Genomic DNA, 15,042 nt, shown 5'->3' on the forward strand with positions numbered 1-15,042 from the left:
AACTACCCAAATGATACCCAGTATTTACCAGGTTGAAATATTAACTTCAAAAAATATAGTAACTTTACAGTAGAGAACCTGGGAGACAGCACTATAGTCAATTGATAAGGATTCAAACACTAGTAAGTAGAAATATTAATATCATATGTCTTCTAATAATATGCCTTGGGGTATATCTGCTGAAAATATAAGCCTGACACATACATACATACAAACATATGTACGTGAACACAGAAGGTAAACATATTAAAAAGTTAACCATTGGGGAATGTCGTGAGGCCTTTCCAGGAATTCTTGATATCATTTTTACAACGTTTCTATACCTTTAAAATCATATCAAAATAAAATTTGGAAAATCCATTGTCCCACCTGGCACAATGCCCAAGAAGAAAGGAGTCCAGGGCATCAGTAGAATCAGGGACACTGTCCCCTAGGACTCCAGTCCCTCTGGCTCTTGGACACAAGCTCCCCAAAGGGCACGCAGAAATTAGCCAGAAGCTTGGGGACTTGGTGTCTCAGTCTCTTATTAGTAAGGAAGTGTTGTCTTTTGAGTCATTTCTCTGGCGCTGGTTAAGGAAAATGAAAGTCTGTAGAAGTGCCAAGGCCCCAGATATTTCTTCCAATTGTGTGGCTGTGAGACGTCCTAAGGAAAACCTAAGGAACTGGGCAGCAGTCTGGAGCAGAAGGTGTCTGAGCTCACCAAGGATGGGTACAGGTCAGAGGGGCTGGAAATCTGCACTTGGGGACGAATCTAACCGCGTGATTGTTGATTCATAGATGAGACTGATGTCCATGACTGTGTGTGTGTGTCTGCATGTATTGTGTATGCTTATGTATGTGCTCTTTGATAGTGGCTTATGCGTGCACATGCGTGTGCTATGTATCTGACTAACAGCCTGACTTTTTTCCTGAGTTAGACTTAACCTGGGCCCTGTTGTAGCACACGGGGACCAAGTTATTAGCCTCCTGGCATGTGATCCGGGACTGCTGATTCATGCCTGTGGTCAAAAGGACTTGCGTCACTGCTGAGCATCAAGAGTGACACTGTTGGCTCTGCTGCTGAGCAGGAAGATGCCTGACCTCACAGGAGCCAAGGTCAGGTCAGAGAGGGCTCACACCTCCGCTCAGCAGTGTGTGCTGCTGCATGTGCGAGCTGTGTCAGTGGGTGACACACTGGTGTGTGAGCAGGAAGGTGTATTGTTTGTTTGTTTTCTGTATGTTACCATGTTGTGTGACCATGTACAAAGCGTGTTGATGGTGGTTCAACAAGTGTGCCTGTGATTGAATAGACTGATGGCCGCATGCTGCTTGCCTTCTCCCAGGATGGGGATGGGTCAGAAGGGGCGGAAGCAAGCCTCTCATTATTAGTAAGAGTGTGTGTGATGCTTATGTAGTGAGTGTGTGGCTGGGTGTGCAATAAATATGTATTTTAGAAAAAATGAAAATGAATGTAAGGGTCTTCCGTTAATTGAAAAACAGATCAATGAGTGAAAGTAGGAATCTAAGAAAACATTGAACTTCTTGCAACCCTTAAGTAACATAGGGTCTCTCGATGATGGTGGAGGTTTCCATGGGTACTAGTTAAGAGTCCAGGCTTTGATCATTCAGACATAGTAGACTGACCTGCACATCTGATAATTTTTTTGTTTAAATTCATTCTTATCATAGATGATATACAATATAGCATTAATTTCAGGTGTGTACAATATGGTGATTCAACATTTAAATAACTATTACTGCAATAAGTCTAATAACCACATGCCACTATACAGAGTTATGATGATATTATTGACACTATTAAAACATATTTTATATTTTTAACCTATAGAAAATGGCAATACATACAGTTTATATATGCATATAAGATTTATATCACTTAGGTTTCTGTTTCCTAACAGCTAATAGAATGGGGAAAGAACATTCATTCTTACTATAGGTGTGAAGAGTTTTAGGTCCGGGAATGTAAGGCTGTTGTTGGATTTAATTATAAAAGGTAGATAAAGCCCTTAACTTAGTGTTTAACACAGTGTTTATGACCCAAAGATGGTGAGCATTATTGTGAAAGATAGTTTGTGGACTATTCTGATTTTGTAGCTATTCTGGAATCAAATGGCTTTAAATGGTCACCCATTACTGGAGTGTCCCTGACTTTACAGCTAAAAGTCAATGGAGCCTGGCAGGTTCACAGGCGGAGTGTGACATCACTCCAACAATGGCGCCTCAGCACTGCAGTGTCACGTTACTTTAAGGCACAAAAACTGATCCCAGTTTTCTGGACTCATCTTCCAGTTCTGCCACAGTGAATTATTATGGTTTGATTCTGGACAGGTGCAGAAATTATCCCTCATGCTCATTAAGTTCTCAACTCACGGAAGGGGGGAGACCTTGCTTTTCTTGTTCCTGCTGCATCTCAGCCCTTAGTAGAGTTTCTGACACAGACTCAATGTTCAATGAATAATGGCTGAATGAAACAGTGCCTCCCTGCTTCTGTGCAATGAAGTTTTGTTGGCGGCTTTAGGGGTGCAATGCTCTCCTAGAACCAGACTTGGATAGACTGAGGATACAGGCATCCACAGGTGTGAGAAATTAATAGGGCGAGGGAAGGAGTGGAGGAAAGAAGCAAAGGGATTAGCCAAGGAACATATATGCCTGAACCCTGGTGTGGTGATGGCCTGAGGGAAGGGGGAGGCAGGAAAAGTGAAAAACATTGGAAAACTGCAGAAGTGTAAACAATTAAAATTAAAGAAAAATATTCATGGTTTTCCCACAGTATGAGATGTGATGGTCCTGGTTGTATTTCTAGGATCCTGAAGATTCCCAAACCTCCTTTGTCCCCAGCTGACAGAGGAGGACCATGAGGAGGGACAACCAGAGCAGCGTGTCTGAGTTCCTCCTCCTGGGGCTCCCCATCCGGCAGGAGCAGCGGGGCGTGTTCTTCGCCCTGTTCCTGGGCATGTACCTGACCACGGTGCTGGGCAACCTGCTCATCATCCTGCTCATCAGGCTGGACTCTCGCCTGCACACGCCCATGTACTTCTTCCTCAGCCACTTGGCCTTCTCTGACATTTCTCTGTCATCTGTCACTGTCCCAAAGATGCTTATGGACATGCAGACTCAGCAACGATCCATCCCCTATGTGGGATGCATTTCTCAGTTGTATTTTTTCATAGTTTTTGGTGGCCTTGATGACTTCCTTCTAGGTGTGATGGCGTATGACAGGTATGTGGCCATCTGTCACCCTCTATACTACACCACCATCATGAGGGAGGGGCTGTGTGTTCTGCTGGTGGCTGCCTCCTGGATTGTCTCCTGTGGCAATGCCCTGTTGAACATCCTCCTCTTGGTCAGACTGTCCTTCTGTGCTGACAATACCATCACCCACTTCTTCTGTGACATCGCTGTGCTCCTGAAGCTGAGCTGTTCAGATATCTCCCTCAATCAGCAGGTCATCTTCATTGTGGGAGGAATGCTTGTATTCTTGCCCTTGGTTATTATTTTAGGATCATATCTCCGTATAGGGACTATCATCCTAAGGGTACCCTCCACTAAGAGACTCTTGAAAGTGCTCTCTACTTGTGGCTCCCATCTCTTTGTGGTGTCTTTATACTATGGGACAATTGCTGGTGTTTACTTCTTGCCCTCATCATGGGATTCCGAATACATAATTGCTTCGATCATGTATATGGTTGTTACCCCCATGCTGAACCCCTTCATCTACAGCCTGAGGAACAGAGATATAAAACAGGCCTTAGAAATGTTTGTCAATAGGGTTAACTTCTTTAGGTGGCAATCACTAAATCCTCTTACTACAGGAGCACAGTGAGGTACATGTCCCAACATTATTGTGTGGTTGACATTTCCATATAACTTTAATAGCATTTGCATTCCGTTGTCATGTATAAGTGCTGTTAATATGGCAGCTAGGTCAGGTTTGCTTCTTGGATTGTTGATATTCTTTATTCTTAATTAATATTTTCCCTTGTACATTATCTTTTATTATAAGCAAAATCATTTGTGAAACATGTAGCACAATTATAATTATGAATTTGTCTTTTTCTCCATTAAGATATGACGATTTTTACTCATGTATTTTTATGCCGTGTTATGAGGACACACTGGTCTGAAATCATGATCCACTCCTGGTGAACTTCCTTTTTTTTTGAACTGATTCTTTTATGCTAGCTTTTGTTGGATTCACGCTGATTGTGAGCACGTCTTCCCAACTCACATTCGATGACATCATGTTGGTGCACTGCAATCAGCCATGATCAGAATAATTACACTATGAAAAGTTGCATGTGCTACAGAGAAAGACTTTTAACAAAAGAGAGACAGACTTTTAAAAAATGCATTTAACAGCACACTATTTCATTTAAATTTAGGAGATATTTGTAGCCATGTGTCCTGCCTTATAAACTCATCTACTTCTCATATTAATGTTGACGCCTTATATCCATATCTGTAGACATAGATGTATATACAGATGTTGATACAGATATTGCTATAGGATATCTGGTAAAGATGCAGCTTTTCATGTTAAATTTAACATGGCATTTATTTTCTGTCACGTTAGACTTTCTGTGTCCACAGTGTCAGTGAGGTGTCCTTTGTTAATAGTGTATGTAAAGTTGGATTTTGTTCTTTTTATGTATAGCAACAATTATTATTTTTCTGGAGCTATTTATCTAGTGACATCTAATGTAATCATAATAAAGTTGAATTTATATCTTCCGTATAATTATGTGATACATCTGTTTCACATTTATTCTCTCGTGTCTTCCTCCCTTTGGAAAATTTTATATACTCTTATTTCATAATTCCTCTATTATTTTCACACATTACTATTATTTTATAATTCTTGTCTGTGCTGTATGCAGAGATTACTTTCACTTTCTCTTTAAAAATTTTAAAGATTTTATTTATTTCTTTTTATAGAGAAGGAGAGGGAGGGAGAGAAACATCGTTGTGCAAGAGATACATCGATTGGTGGTCTCACACATGCCCCAACTGGGGACCTGGACTGCAACCCAGGCATGTGCCCTGACTGGGAATCAAACCTGTGACCTTTAGGTTCGCAGGCCAATGCCAAATCCACCGAGCCACACCAGCCAGGGTTCTTTTTAATTTTTAAGTCATAGTTTAAAATACAAAACATGATATTGAACATTTGTGCCGTTTGAGATACACAATTCATGGCACTTAGGAGACTCAACATTAATATTTCATTCTAGGACTCCTAAAGTATACTCTGTAGAGCATCACTGAAATAGAGTATTTTGCAACTGTGAAAAAATAAAAACGAAAATATATGTAAATCAATATGGAGATATATCAGGATATATTGTTAAATGGGAAAAAAGCTATGTGCAGAAGTGCACGTACAGCTTTGAAATTTATATAAAAATGAAGGGGAAATAAAGTATGCATAATCGGCCCATTTGGGCAAAAAGAAACACAGGACGACTAAATCAGACACTAATGAGATGGTTCACCTAGAGGAGGTGGATAGAAGAGATGGGAGATGCTTATAATTATTAGTATAGTTATGACTATGTTGTCTTTTGCCGCTAGAAAATAAATAGACGAGGTGGTGTATAGAGCAAAATAGCATAAAGAAGACAAGTGAACCTAACTGTATCTTAAATTTATACCATATTAGACTAAAGAGAAAAATAAAATAAGTACTCTAGCAATTCTTGAACCCAGAATTTTGTCTATCTACTCTCACAATTAAACATAAAATGGAAACAAAGTCTTAGGCTGCATGTAGTTAATATGTCATGAACAGTGGTATGAGTTCAAGATTCTGAAATTTTTCCCATGTCCAAAAATTCAGCAGGTAAGTAAACATTGAGGAAAAGGCAGTGACTCCTCACTGTTGTGGGAAAGAGACTGTGTGTTGGAAAAGGAGAAGCTGCAGAAAATTGTATGGTGTCAAACTAGACATGGAGATATCAATTCAAACCCATGAGTTTTAAAATTATAAATAGATGGAAATTTATCTTATATATTATTATCTATACTCTTACCAACCCCCATTCATGGTGTTCCACTCCTGACCCACCCCAGGAGTAAACATTTTTTTAGTTTCTTAGTTTCTAAATTTTACTTCTTGTGTTTCTTTTCTATATATTCCCCAGTCGGCTTCACTGATATTATTTAGAATCCTTGTAAACAATAAACACGCCTAAAGCTTCAAAATAAAAAACTACAGTAATGGATTATAACTCAGAGAAGTAAAAATCCAGGAGTCCATAAATATATAAACAAATAAAAAACAAAGAGTGGGGAATAAGGGTAACTTTTTTCTTATAAAAAAACACAACTAATAAACATAGGAGAAATAACAGACTTAGAAAAATACCATTTGGCTACTACATTTGCGATGATTTTGTCATATAAGGATCACCAATATGGTCAAGATGGCGGCATCAGTATACAAGGCTCTCCTCCTTGCACAGCCACATCAAAATTACAACTAAAATATACAACAGTCATCATTCATAACTGTCAGAAATTGAGTTGAATAGAAGTTCGACTACTGTGGAATTAAAGAAAACACATCCATCCAGACTGGTAGAAGAGGTGGAGACGTGGAACAGGCTTGTTCTACATCCACATGTGGTAGATAAAAATTTCGGAGGTATATCATGGGAATGAGGACTTCAAACCTGACACCAGGCCCCCCCCAGAACAGCGCTCCAGTGTTAGGAAGGTAAGTCCCCAGAACTTCAGGCTGCAAAAACCAGTGGGGATTAAGTGACGGAAGAAACTTCTGGAGTCCCTAGAAGGTCCTCTTAAATAACTCCCACACAGTCTTAGGCTCACTCTCTCTGAGCTCCAGCACCAGGGTAGCAGCTTGAAAGGCACCTGTGGCATACTGGGAAGAACTGAAGTGTTTGACACCAAGGCAAATGTTGTAGGACAGCTTTCTCCCAGACAGAAGGTAGGCAGAGGTCACTGTTCCTTTTCTAAGCCTTCTACCCACAGAGCCACAGAGCTGGCAGGTGGGTGCCATATCTGAGACTCCATCGACCTGGCTAACACTTCTTTCCCTGTCCTGGAGATCCCCTGAGATTCTGTTCCACCCTACTTATGGGCCCACCCAAGCTGATGACAGTTGCTTTTCTATATGAATGGCTGGTCTTGGCTAATGCTTCACAACTGCCTCAATCCACTCAAACAAGCAACAGCTAGCTTCAGTGAGCCCCCACCACCTATATTTTTGCTAAATGGCCCCAAGCTTAGCAGTAGTAGCAGTCAGCCTAGGTTCACAGCTTGGCTTTTTGTGGGAACCTCCAAGTCCAGCACAGGTAGCAGCCATGTCAGATTGCTTTATTACTCATGCAGGGTGGCCCCAGGAAGAACACAGGTGGTGACTAACTTTGTCCTGCATCATCCTAGAAACCCCAGTGATTGTGCACCCAGTGAATGACTACAGACTACATCAGAGTTTCATCACCCTGTTCCTGCACAGCGGATCCTCCAGGAAGGGCAAAAGTTGATGGCCAGTGGTCATAGCCAACCCCTGCAGCTGATTGGCCTGGGTAAATCTCTTCCATTGACCTGCCAACATAAATAAAGGCTCATCTACAAGAGGAGGGTGTACTTAGGCCACACGAAGGGTGCACCTCAATAACCCAGTTAGGGTGATAGGGAAAGCTGTGCTATGGGGCCTTACAGGACACCTACGACACTAGGCCATGCTACCAAGACAGGGAGTTATAGCAGCTCTACATAGAAACAAACACAGGGAGGCTGCCAAAATGAGGACACAAAGAAATATGGCCCAAATTAAAGAACAGAAAAAAACCTCATAAAATGAACTAACCATGTGGAGTTACACAATCTATCATGTGCAGAGTTCAAAACACTAGTTATAAGTATGCTAAGAAACTTAGTGTGGACCTCAACAGCACAAAAAAGATCCAGTCAGGAATGAAGGATACACTAATTGAAATAAAAAACAATTTACAGGGGAACAATATTAGAGTGGATGAAGCTGAGAATCAAATCAATGATTTGAAACATAGGGATGTAAAAACCAACTAGAAGAAAAAAGAATCCCCCCACCCCCCCAAAAAAATCACGGTTGTGTAAGGAGCCTCTGGGAGAACTTTATGTGTTTCAACATTCACATGTGTGGTGCTAGAAGAAGACAAATAGCAAGAAATTGCAAACCCATTTTGCAAAAACAACTCAAGGTAACTTCCCTAATTTGGTGAAGGAAATAGACATGCTAGTCTAGGAGCACAGAGAGTCCCAAACAATATAGATGCAAAGAGACCCAATCCAAGAGACATCATAATTAAAGTGCCAAAGGTTAAAGATAAAGAGAGAATCTTTTTTTAAAAAAATATGTTTTATTGATTTTGCTGTTACAGTTGTCCCAATTTCCCTTCCTTCTGCTCCCCTCCACCCTGTGGCCCCGCTCCCTTCAGATGTGCCCGCCTTTTAGTCCATGTCTATTGGTTGTGCATATAGTTCTTCTCAACCTCTTCCCCTCTATTCCATTCCCTCCTACTATGCTTCTTAATTCCTGTATCATCTATCTTCCTCTCCCCCTTCCCCCTCTCTGCTGACCTCCCCCCTGTATGTTCTCCATACCTATAGTTCTTTTTCCACTCTCGTTGCCTATTTAGTTTGTCTTTGTTTCGATTCCCTAGCTTCTGTTTTTGGCTGTTGTGATGCAGTTTTCATTTTAATGTTCATAGTTTTGATCCTCCTTCTTCTAAAGCAGTCCCTTTAACTCTCATATAATAGTGGTTTGGATCTAATAAACTTCTTCACTTTTATTTTTTTCTGGAAGAACTTTCTCTGCCCTTCTGAATGACAGTTTTTCTGGATAGAGTATTTGTGGCTGTAGGTTTTGGATTTCCATTACTTTGAATATTTCTTGCCAGTCCCTTCTTGCCTGCAGGGTCTCCGTTGAGAAATCAGCTGATAGTCTAATTGGGACCCCTTTGTACATGATTCTTTTCTTCTCCCTTGCTGCTTTTAATATTCTCTCTTTATCTTTAATTTCGGACAATTTGATTATAATGTGTCTTGCAGTGGTTCTCCCTGGGTCCAATTTTTCTGGAACTCTCTGTGCTTCTTGGACCTGTAAGTCTATTTTCTTCACCAAGTATGGGAAATCTGCTTCATTATTTCTTCACATAATTTTTCAATTTCTAGTTCTTCTTCTCTGCCCTCTGGCAATCCTATAATATGAATGTTCAGTCTCTTATAGCTGTCCCAGAAGTTACTGATCCTCTCCTCACTTTCCTTACTTTTTGTTTCCTCTAACTGCACTGGTGGACTGTTCCTTCCCTGTGTCCTGGTTTGTTGATTTGATCTCTGGATTTTATTTTCTCACCACTTGTCTTGTATGTGCTTTAGTTTGTTTCAGTGTGAGTGGCTTTCATTCCTTCCCTGTCTCGTTGCAAATCTTTTGTTAATTCTGTAAACCACCTTATAACTATAGCTCTGAACTGAGCCTCTGAAAGGTTTCCTATTTGTTTGTCTGTCAGGTTCCTCATCTACTGCCTGGTGAGCTGCATTACCAGGATTTCAATTGTTGTCTACTTTATTTTGATAGATTTGTGTTTTGCTTTGCTTCATGGGCAGGCTGTAGGGGGCGGAGTCCCATATACTAGTCACTACCCGGTGACCGGCGGTGGTCTGCAACATTTTTCGCCGTGCTGCGGCCCTTCCTGTGGGGGCGGGGGTCCAAGATGGATTCCTGCTGTTATTCTCCGCTGGGAGACCGAGATCTGTCCCCCCAACCTGTGGTCTTCTCCGTCTGAAGCAATGGTAAGGCTGCCTTTCTCAGGGTTGGGGTCGTGAGCTGTCGGGACTCGAGTGCAGCCCAGATTGCTCCCCCTGCCACGCTCCCCACTGCTACCACAAAAAGCACTGCCTGATTTTTCTGTTCCAGTTCTGATTTTGCCCCGCTTACCCGTCCGGAAAAGCACTGCTGGTTTATAACTTCATACGTTGGGCTTCCATGTAGTTTTATTTTCTGGAATTTCTGGTTATCTTTTGTTTTGTGGTAGTTGTATTCCTTTCTAGTTGTAGAGGGAGACTGAGTGGGTCTGTCTAAGCCTCCATCTTGGCTGGAAGTCTAAAGAGAGAATCTTAACAGCAGCAAGAGAAAAGAAGTTAGTTACCTACAGGGGAGTTCTTGAAAGAGTGTCTGCTGATTTCTCAGAAGAAACATTGAAGATTAGAAGGGATTGTCAAGAAATATTCAGTACTGAAAAGCAGGGCCCTACAGCCAAGATTGCTCTACCCAGCAAAGCTATTATTTAGCATAAAGGGGAAGTTAGACAGCTTCCCAGACAAAAAAAAAATAAAGGAGTTCATCATCACCCAACCATTATTATATGACATGTTAAAGGGACTTATTTAAAAAGAAGAAGATCAAAACTATGAACAATAGAATGGCAATAAATATTTATCTATCAGCAATAGAATCTAAAAAACAAACTAAGCAAACAAGAAGAGAGACAGAATCACAGATACAGAGAGCATTTTGATGGTTGCAAGATGGGAGGGGGTGTAGGAAAATGGGTGAAGAGGTGAGGGGATTGATAAGTACAAGTAAGTAAAGAATAGCCATGGGGATGTAAAGTACAATATAGGAAATTGAGTAGCTAAAGACCTTATATGCATAACTCATGGACATGAACAATGGTGTGGGGATTCCCTGAGGGGGTGGAGTTGCTGGGTGGAAGGAGGCAAAGAGGGAACATTAGGACAACTATAATAGCGTAATCAATAAAGTATAATTTTAAAAAAGAAAGTAAAAAAAGGAATCACCAATGAATGTCAAATACAGTGGGTGAAATGTTAATAAGGAAAAAGTTACATTTATATATTATCAAAATAACTACCCAAATGATACCCAGTATTTACCAGGTTGAAACATTAACTTCAAAAAAGTAGTAACTTTACAGTAGAGAACCTGGGAGACAGCACTATAGTCAGTTGATCAAGGATTCAAACACCAGTAAATAGAAAAATTAATATCATATTTCTTCTAATAATATGCCCTGTGGTATATCTGCTGAAAATACCGGCCTGAAACCTACATACATACAAACATATGTACATGCACACAGAAGGTAAACATATTAAAATGTTAATCATTGGGGAGTGTCGGGAGGCCTTTCCAGGAATTCTTGATATTATTTTAACAACATTTGTATATCTTTAAAATCATATCAAAATAAAAATTTGGAAAATCCTTTGTCCCAGCTGGCACAATGCCCAAGAAGAAAGGAGTCCAGGGCATCAGTAGAATCAGGGACACTGTCCCCTAGGACTCCAGTCCCTCTGGCTCTTGGACACAAGCTCCCCAAAGGGCACGCAGAAATTAGCCAGAAGCTTGGGGACTTGGTGTCTCAGTCTCTTATTAGTAAGGAAGTGTTGTCTTTTGAGTCCTTTCTCTGGAACTGGTTAAGGAAAATGAAAGTCTGTAGAAGTGCCAAGGCCCCAGATATTTCTTCCAATTGTGTGGCTGTGAGACGTCCTAAGGAAAACCTAAGGAACTGGGCAACAGTCTGGAGCAGAAGGTGTCTGAGCTCACCAAGGATGAGTACAGGTCAGAGGGGCTGGAAATCTGCACGTGGGGACGAATCTGCCTGCGTGGTTGTTGATTCATAGATGAGACTCGAAGTTCGTGAATGTGTGTGTGTGTCTGCCTGTATTGTGTATGCTTATGTATGTGCTGTTTGATAGTGGCTTATGGGTGCACATATGTGTGCTATGTATCTAACAGCCTGACATTTTTCCTGAGTTAGACTTAACCTGGGCCCTGTTTAAGTGCATGTAGACCAGGTTATCAGCCTCCTGGCATGTGATCCGGGACTGCTGATTCATGCCTGTGGTCAAAAGGACTTGCGTTACTGCTGAGCATCAGGGGTGACACTGTTGGCTATACTGCTGAGCAGGAAGATGCCTGACCTCACAGGAGCCAAGGTCAAGTCAGAGTGGGCTCACACCTACGCTCAGCAGTGTGTGCTGCTGCATGTGCGAGCTGTGTCTGTGGGTGACACATTCGAGTGTGAGTAGGAAGGTGTATTGTTTGTTTGTTTTCTGTATGTTACCATGTTGTGTGACCATGTACAAAGTGTGTTGGTGGTGGTTTAACAAGTGTGCCTTTGACTGAATAGGCTTGACCGCCCCATGCTGCCTGCCTTCCCCCAGGATGGGGATGGGTCAGAAGGGGCGGAAGCATGCCTCTCATTATTAGTAGGAGTGTGTGTGATGCTTATACAGTGAGTGTGTGGCTGGGTGTGCAATAAATATGTATTTTTGAATAAATGAAAATGAATGTAAGGGTCTTTGAAAACTGGAAAACAGATCCATATAAATGAATGGAACTATCTAGGTAGGGATCTAAGAAAACATTGAGCTGCTTGCAAACCTAAAGTAACCCAGGGTCTCCCAATGATGGGAGATGTTTCCATGGGTACTAATTAAGAGCACAGGCTCTGATCATGCAGACATAGTAGACTGACCTACATATTTGATGATTTTTTCCTGTAAGTTTATTCTTATTATAGTTGATATACAATATGGTGTTAGTTTCAGGTGTATACAACATGGTGATTCAACATTTAAATAACAACTACCACAGTAAGTCTAGTAACCACATGTCACAATAGAGTTACAATGATATTGACCCTATTAAAAAGTATTTTGTATTTTTAACCTATAGAAAATGGCAATACATACAGTTTATATATGCATATAAGATTAATATAACTTATGTTTCTGTTTCCTAACAGTTAATATAGGGTGAAAAGAACATTCATTCTTACTACAGGTGTGAAGAATTTTTTAGCCTGGGAATGTAAGGCTGAAGTTGTATTTAATTACAAAAGGTAGATAAAGCCCTGAACTTAGTGTTCAACACAGTGTTTATGACCCCAAGATGGTCAGCATTATTATGAAAAAGACAGTTTGTGGACTACTCTGATTTCGGAGCTATTCTCAATCACATGGCTTTAAATAGTTACCCATTTCTGGAGTGTCCCTGACTTTACAGCTGAAAGTCAATGGAGCCTGGCAGGTTCACAGGCGGAGTGTGACATCACTCCAACAATGGTGTCTCAGCACTGGAGTGTCACGTTACTTTAAGGCAAAAACACTGATTCCAGTTTTCTGGACTTGTCTTCCATTTCTGCCACAGTGAATTATTATGGCTTGGCTCTGGACAGGTATAGAAATTATTCCTCATGCTCATCAAGTTCTCAGCTCCCAGAAGGGGAGACCTTGCTTTTCTTGTTCCTGCTGTATCTCAGCCCTTAGTAGAGTTTCCGACACAGACTCGATGTTCAATGAATAATGGCTAAATGAAACAATGAGCGCCTCCCTGCTTCTGTGCAATGAAGTTTTGTTGGCTGCTTTAGGGGTGCCATGCTCTCCCGGAACCAGACTGGGATAGACTGAGGATGCAGGCATCCACAGGTCTGAGAAATTAATAGGGCGAGGGAAGCAGTGCTAGAAGGAAGGCAAAGGGATTAGCCAAGGAACATATATGTCTGACCCATGGTGTGGTGATGGCCTGAGGGAAGGGGGAGGCAGGAAAAGTGAAAAACATGGAAAAACTGCACAAGTGTAAACAATTAAAATTAAAGAAAAAATTCATGGTTTTCCCACAGTATGAGATGTGATGGTCCTGGTTGTGTTTCCAGGATCCTGAAGATTCCCAAACGTCCTTTGTCCCCAGCTGACAGAGGAGGACCATGAGGAGGGACAACCAGAGCAGCGTGTCTGAGTTCCTTCTCCTGGGGCTCCCCGTCCGGCCGGAGCAGCGGGGCGTGTTCTTCACCCTGTTTCTGGGCATGTACCTGACCACGGTGCTGGGAAACCTGCTCATCATCCTGCTCATCAGGCTGGACTCTCGCCTGCACACACCCATGTACTTCTTCCTCAGCCACTTGGCCTTCTCTGACATTTCTCTGTCATCTGTCACTGTCCCAAAGATGCTTATGGACATGCAGACTCAGCAACGATCCATCCCCTACGTGGGATGCATTTCTCAGTTGTATTTTTTCATCTTCTTTGGCGGTGTTGATGACTTCCTTCTAGCTGTGATGGCGTATGACAGGTACGTGGCCATCTGTCACCCTCTACACTACACCACCGTCATGAGGGAGGGGCTGTGTGTGCTGCTGGTGGGTGCCTCCTGGATTGTCTCCTGTAGCGGTGCCCTCTTGCACATTCTCCTCTTGGTTAGACTGTCCTTCTGTGCTGACAATACCATCACTCACTTCTTTTGTGACCTCTCTGTGCTCCTGAAGCTGAGCTGCTCAGACATCTACCTCAATCAGCTGGTCATCTTCACTGCGGGAGGAATGCTTTTATTCTTGCCTTTTGTTATTATTTTAGGCTCATATCTCCGCATAGGGACCATCATCCTAAGGGAACGCTCAACTAAGAGAGTCTTGAAAGTGCTCTCTACCTGTGGCTCCCATCTCTTTGTGGTGTCTTTATACTATGGGACAATTGCTGGTGTTTACTTCTTGCCCTCATCATGGGATTCCGAATACATAATTGCTTCGGTCATGTATATGGTTGTTACCCCCATGCTGAACCCCTTCATCTACAGCCTGAGGAACAGAGACATAAAACAGGCCTTAGAAATGTTTGTCAACAGGGTTAACTTCTTCAAGTGGCAATCACTAAATCCTCTTACTGCAGTCAGGAACACAGTGAAGTACATCTCCTAACAAAATTGTGTGGTTGACATCTCTCATACAACTGTAATAGAATTTGCATTCCATTGTCATGTGTAAGTGCTGGTAATATGTCAGCTAGGTCAGGTTTGCTGCTTGGATTGTTTATATTCTTTATTCCTAATTAATATTTTCCTTTGTCCATTATCTTTTATTATAAGCAAAATCATTTCTGAAACATGTTGTATAATTATAATTATGAATTTGTCTTTTTCTTCATTGAGATATGTCCATTTTTACTCATGTATTTTTATGCCGTGTTATGAGGACACACTGGTTTGGCATCATGATCCACTCCTGGTGAACTTTCTTT

The 15,042-nt window shown here is 41.6% G+C and overlaps 2 protein-coding genes across 2 annotated transcripts; both read left to right on the top strand.

The window, feature by feature from the left end:
* The first annotated feature begins 2,854 nt into the window (after window positions 1–2,854).
* Window positions 2,855–4,268, top strand: LOC150013661 (olfactory receptor 1J4-like). The gene is made up of 3 exons (XM_090275259.1): window positions 2,855–3,754; window positions 3,984–4,023; window positions 4,183–4,268. The coding sequence occupies exons 1-3, from the start codon at window positions 2,855–2,857 to the stop codon at window positions 4,266–4,268; spliced, it is 1,026 nt and encodes a 341-aa protein (XP_090131385.1).
* A 9,468-nt stretch (window positions 4,269–13,736) lies between these two features.
* LOC150013662 (olfactory receptor 1J4-like) lies at window positions 13,737–14,723 on the top strand. The gene has a single exon (XM_090275991.1). It carries the CDS (start codon window positions 13,737–13,739, stop codon window positions 14,721–14,723), a length of 987 nt encoding a protein of 328 aa, XP_090132117.1.
* The last annotated feature ends 319 nt before the right edge of the window (window positions 14,724–15,042 follow it).

Source organism: Furipterus horrens, unplaced genomic scaffold, assembly GCF_987537825.1.
Source record: "Furipterus horrens unplaced genomic scaffold, mFurHor1.1.pri manual_scaffold_4, whole genome shotgun sequence".
In the NCBI taxonomy this organism is placed as follows: domain Eukaryota; kingdom Metazoa; phylum Chordata; class Mammalia; order Chiroptera; family Furipteridae; genus Furipterus; species Furipterus horrens.

What these genes read in the sequence shown, in the direction of transcription:
- LOC150013661 (XM_090275259.1), top strand. Translation starts at nt 2,855, where the DNA reads ATGAGGAGGGACAACCAGAGCAGCGTGTCTGAGTTCCTCCTCCTGGGG. An exon ending in ATATAAAACAGGCCTTAGAA is followed by an intron (nt 3,755 to 3,983) that starts ATGTTTGTCAAT and finishes ATTTTCCCTTGT; the next exon opens with ACATTATCTTTTATTATAAG. An exon ending in CAAAATCATTTGTGAAACAT is followed by an intron (nt 4,024 to 4,182) that starts GTAGCACAATTA and finishes CTTTTATGCTAG; the next exon opens with CTTTTGTTGGATTCACGCTG.
- LOC150013662 (XM_090275991.1), top strand. Translation starts at nt 13,737, where the DNA reads ATGAGGAGGGACAACCAGAGCAGCGTGTCTGAGTTCCTTCTCCTGGGG.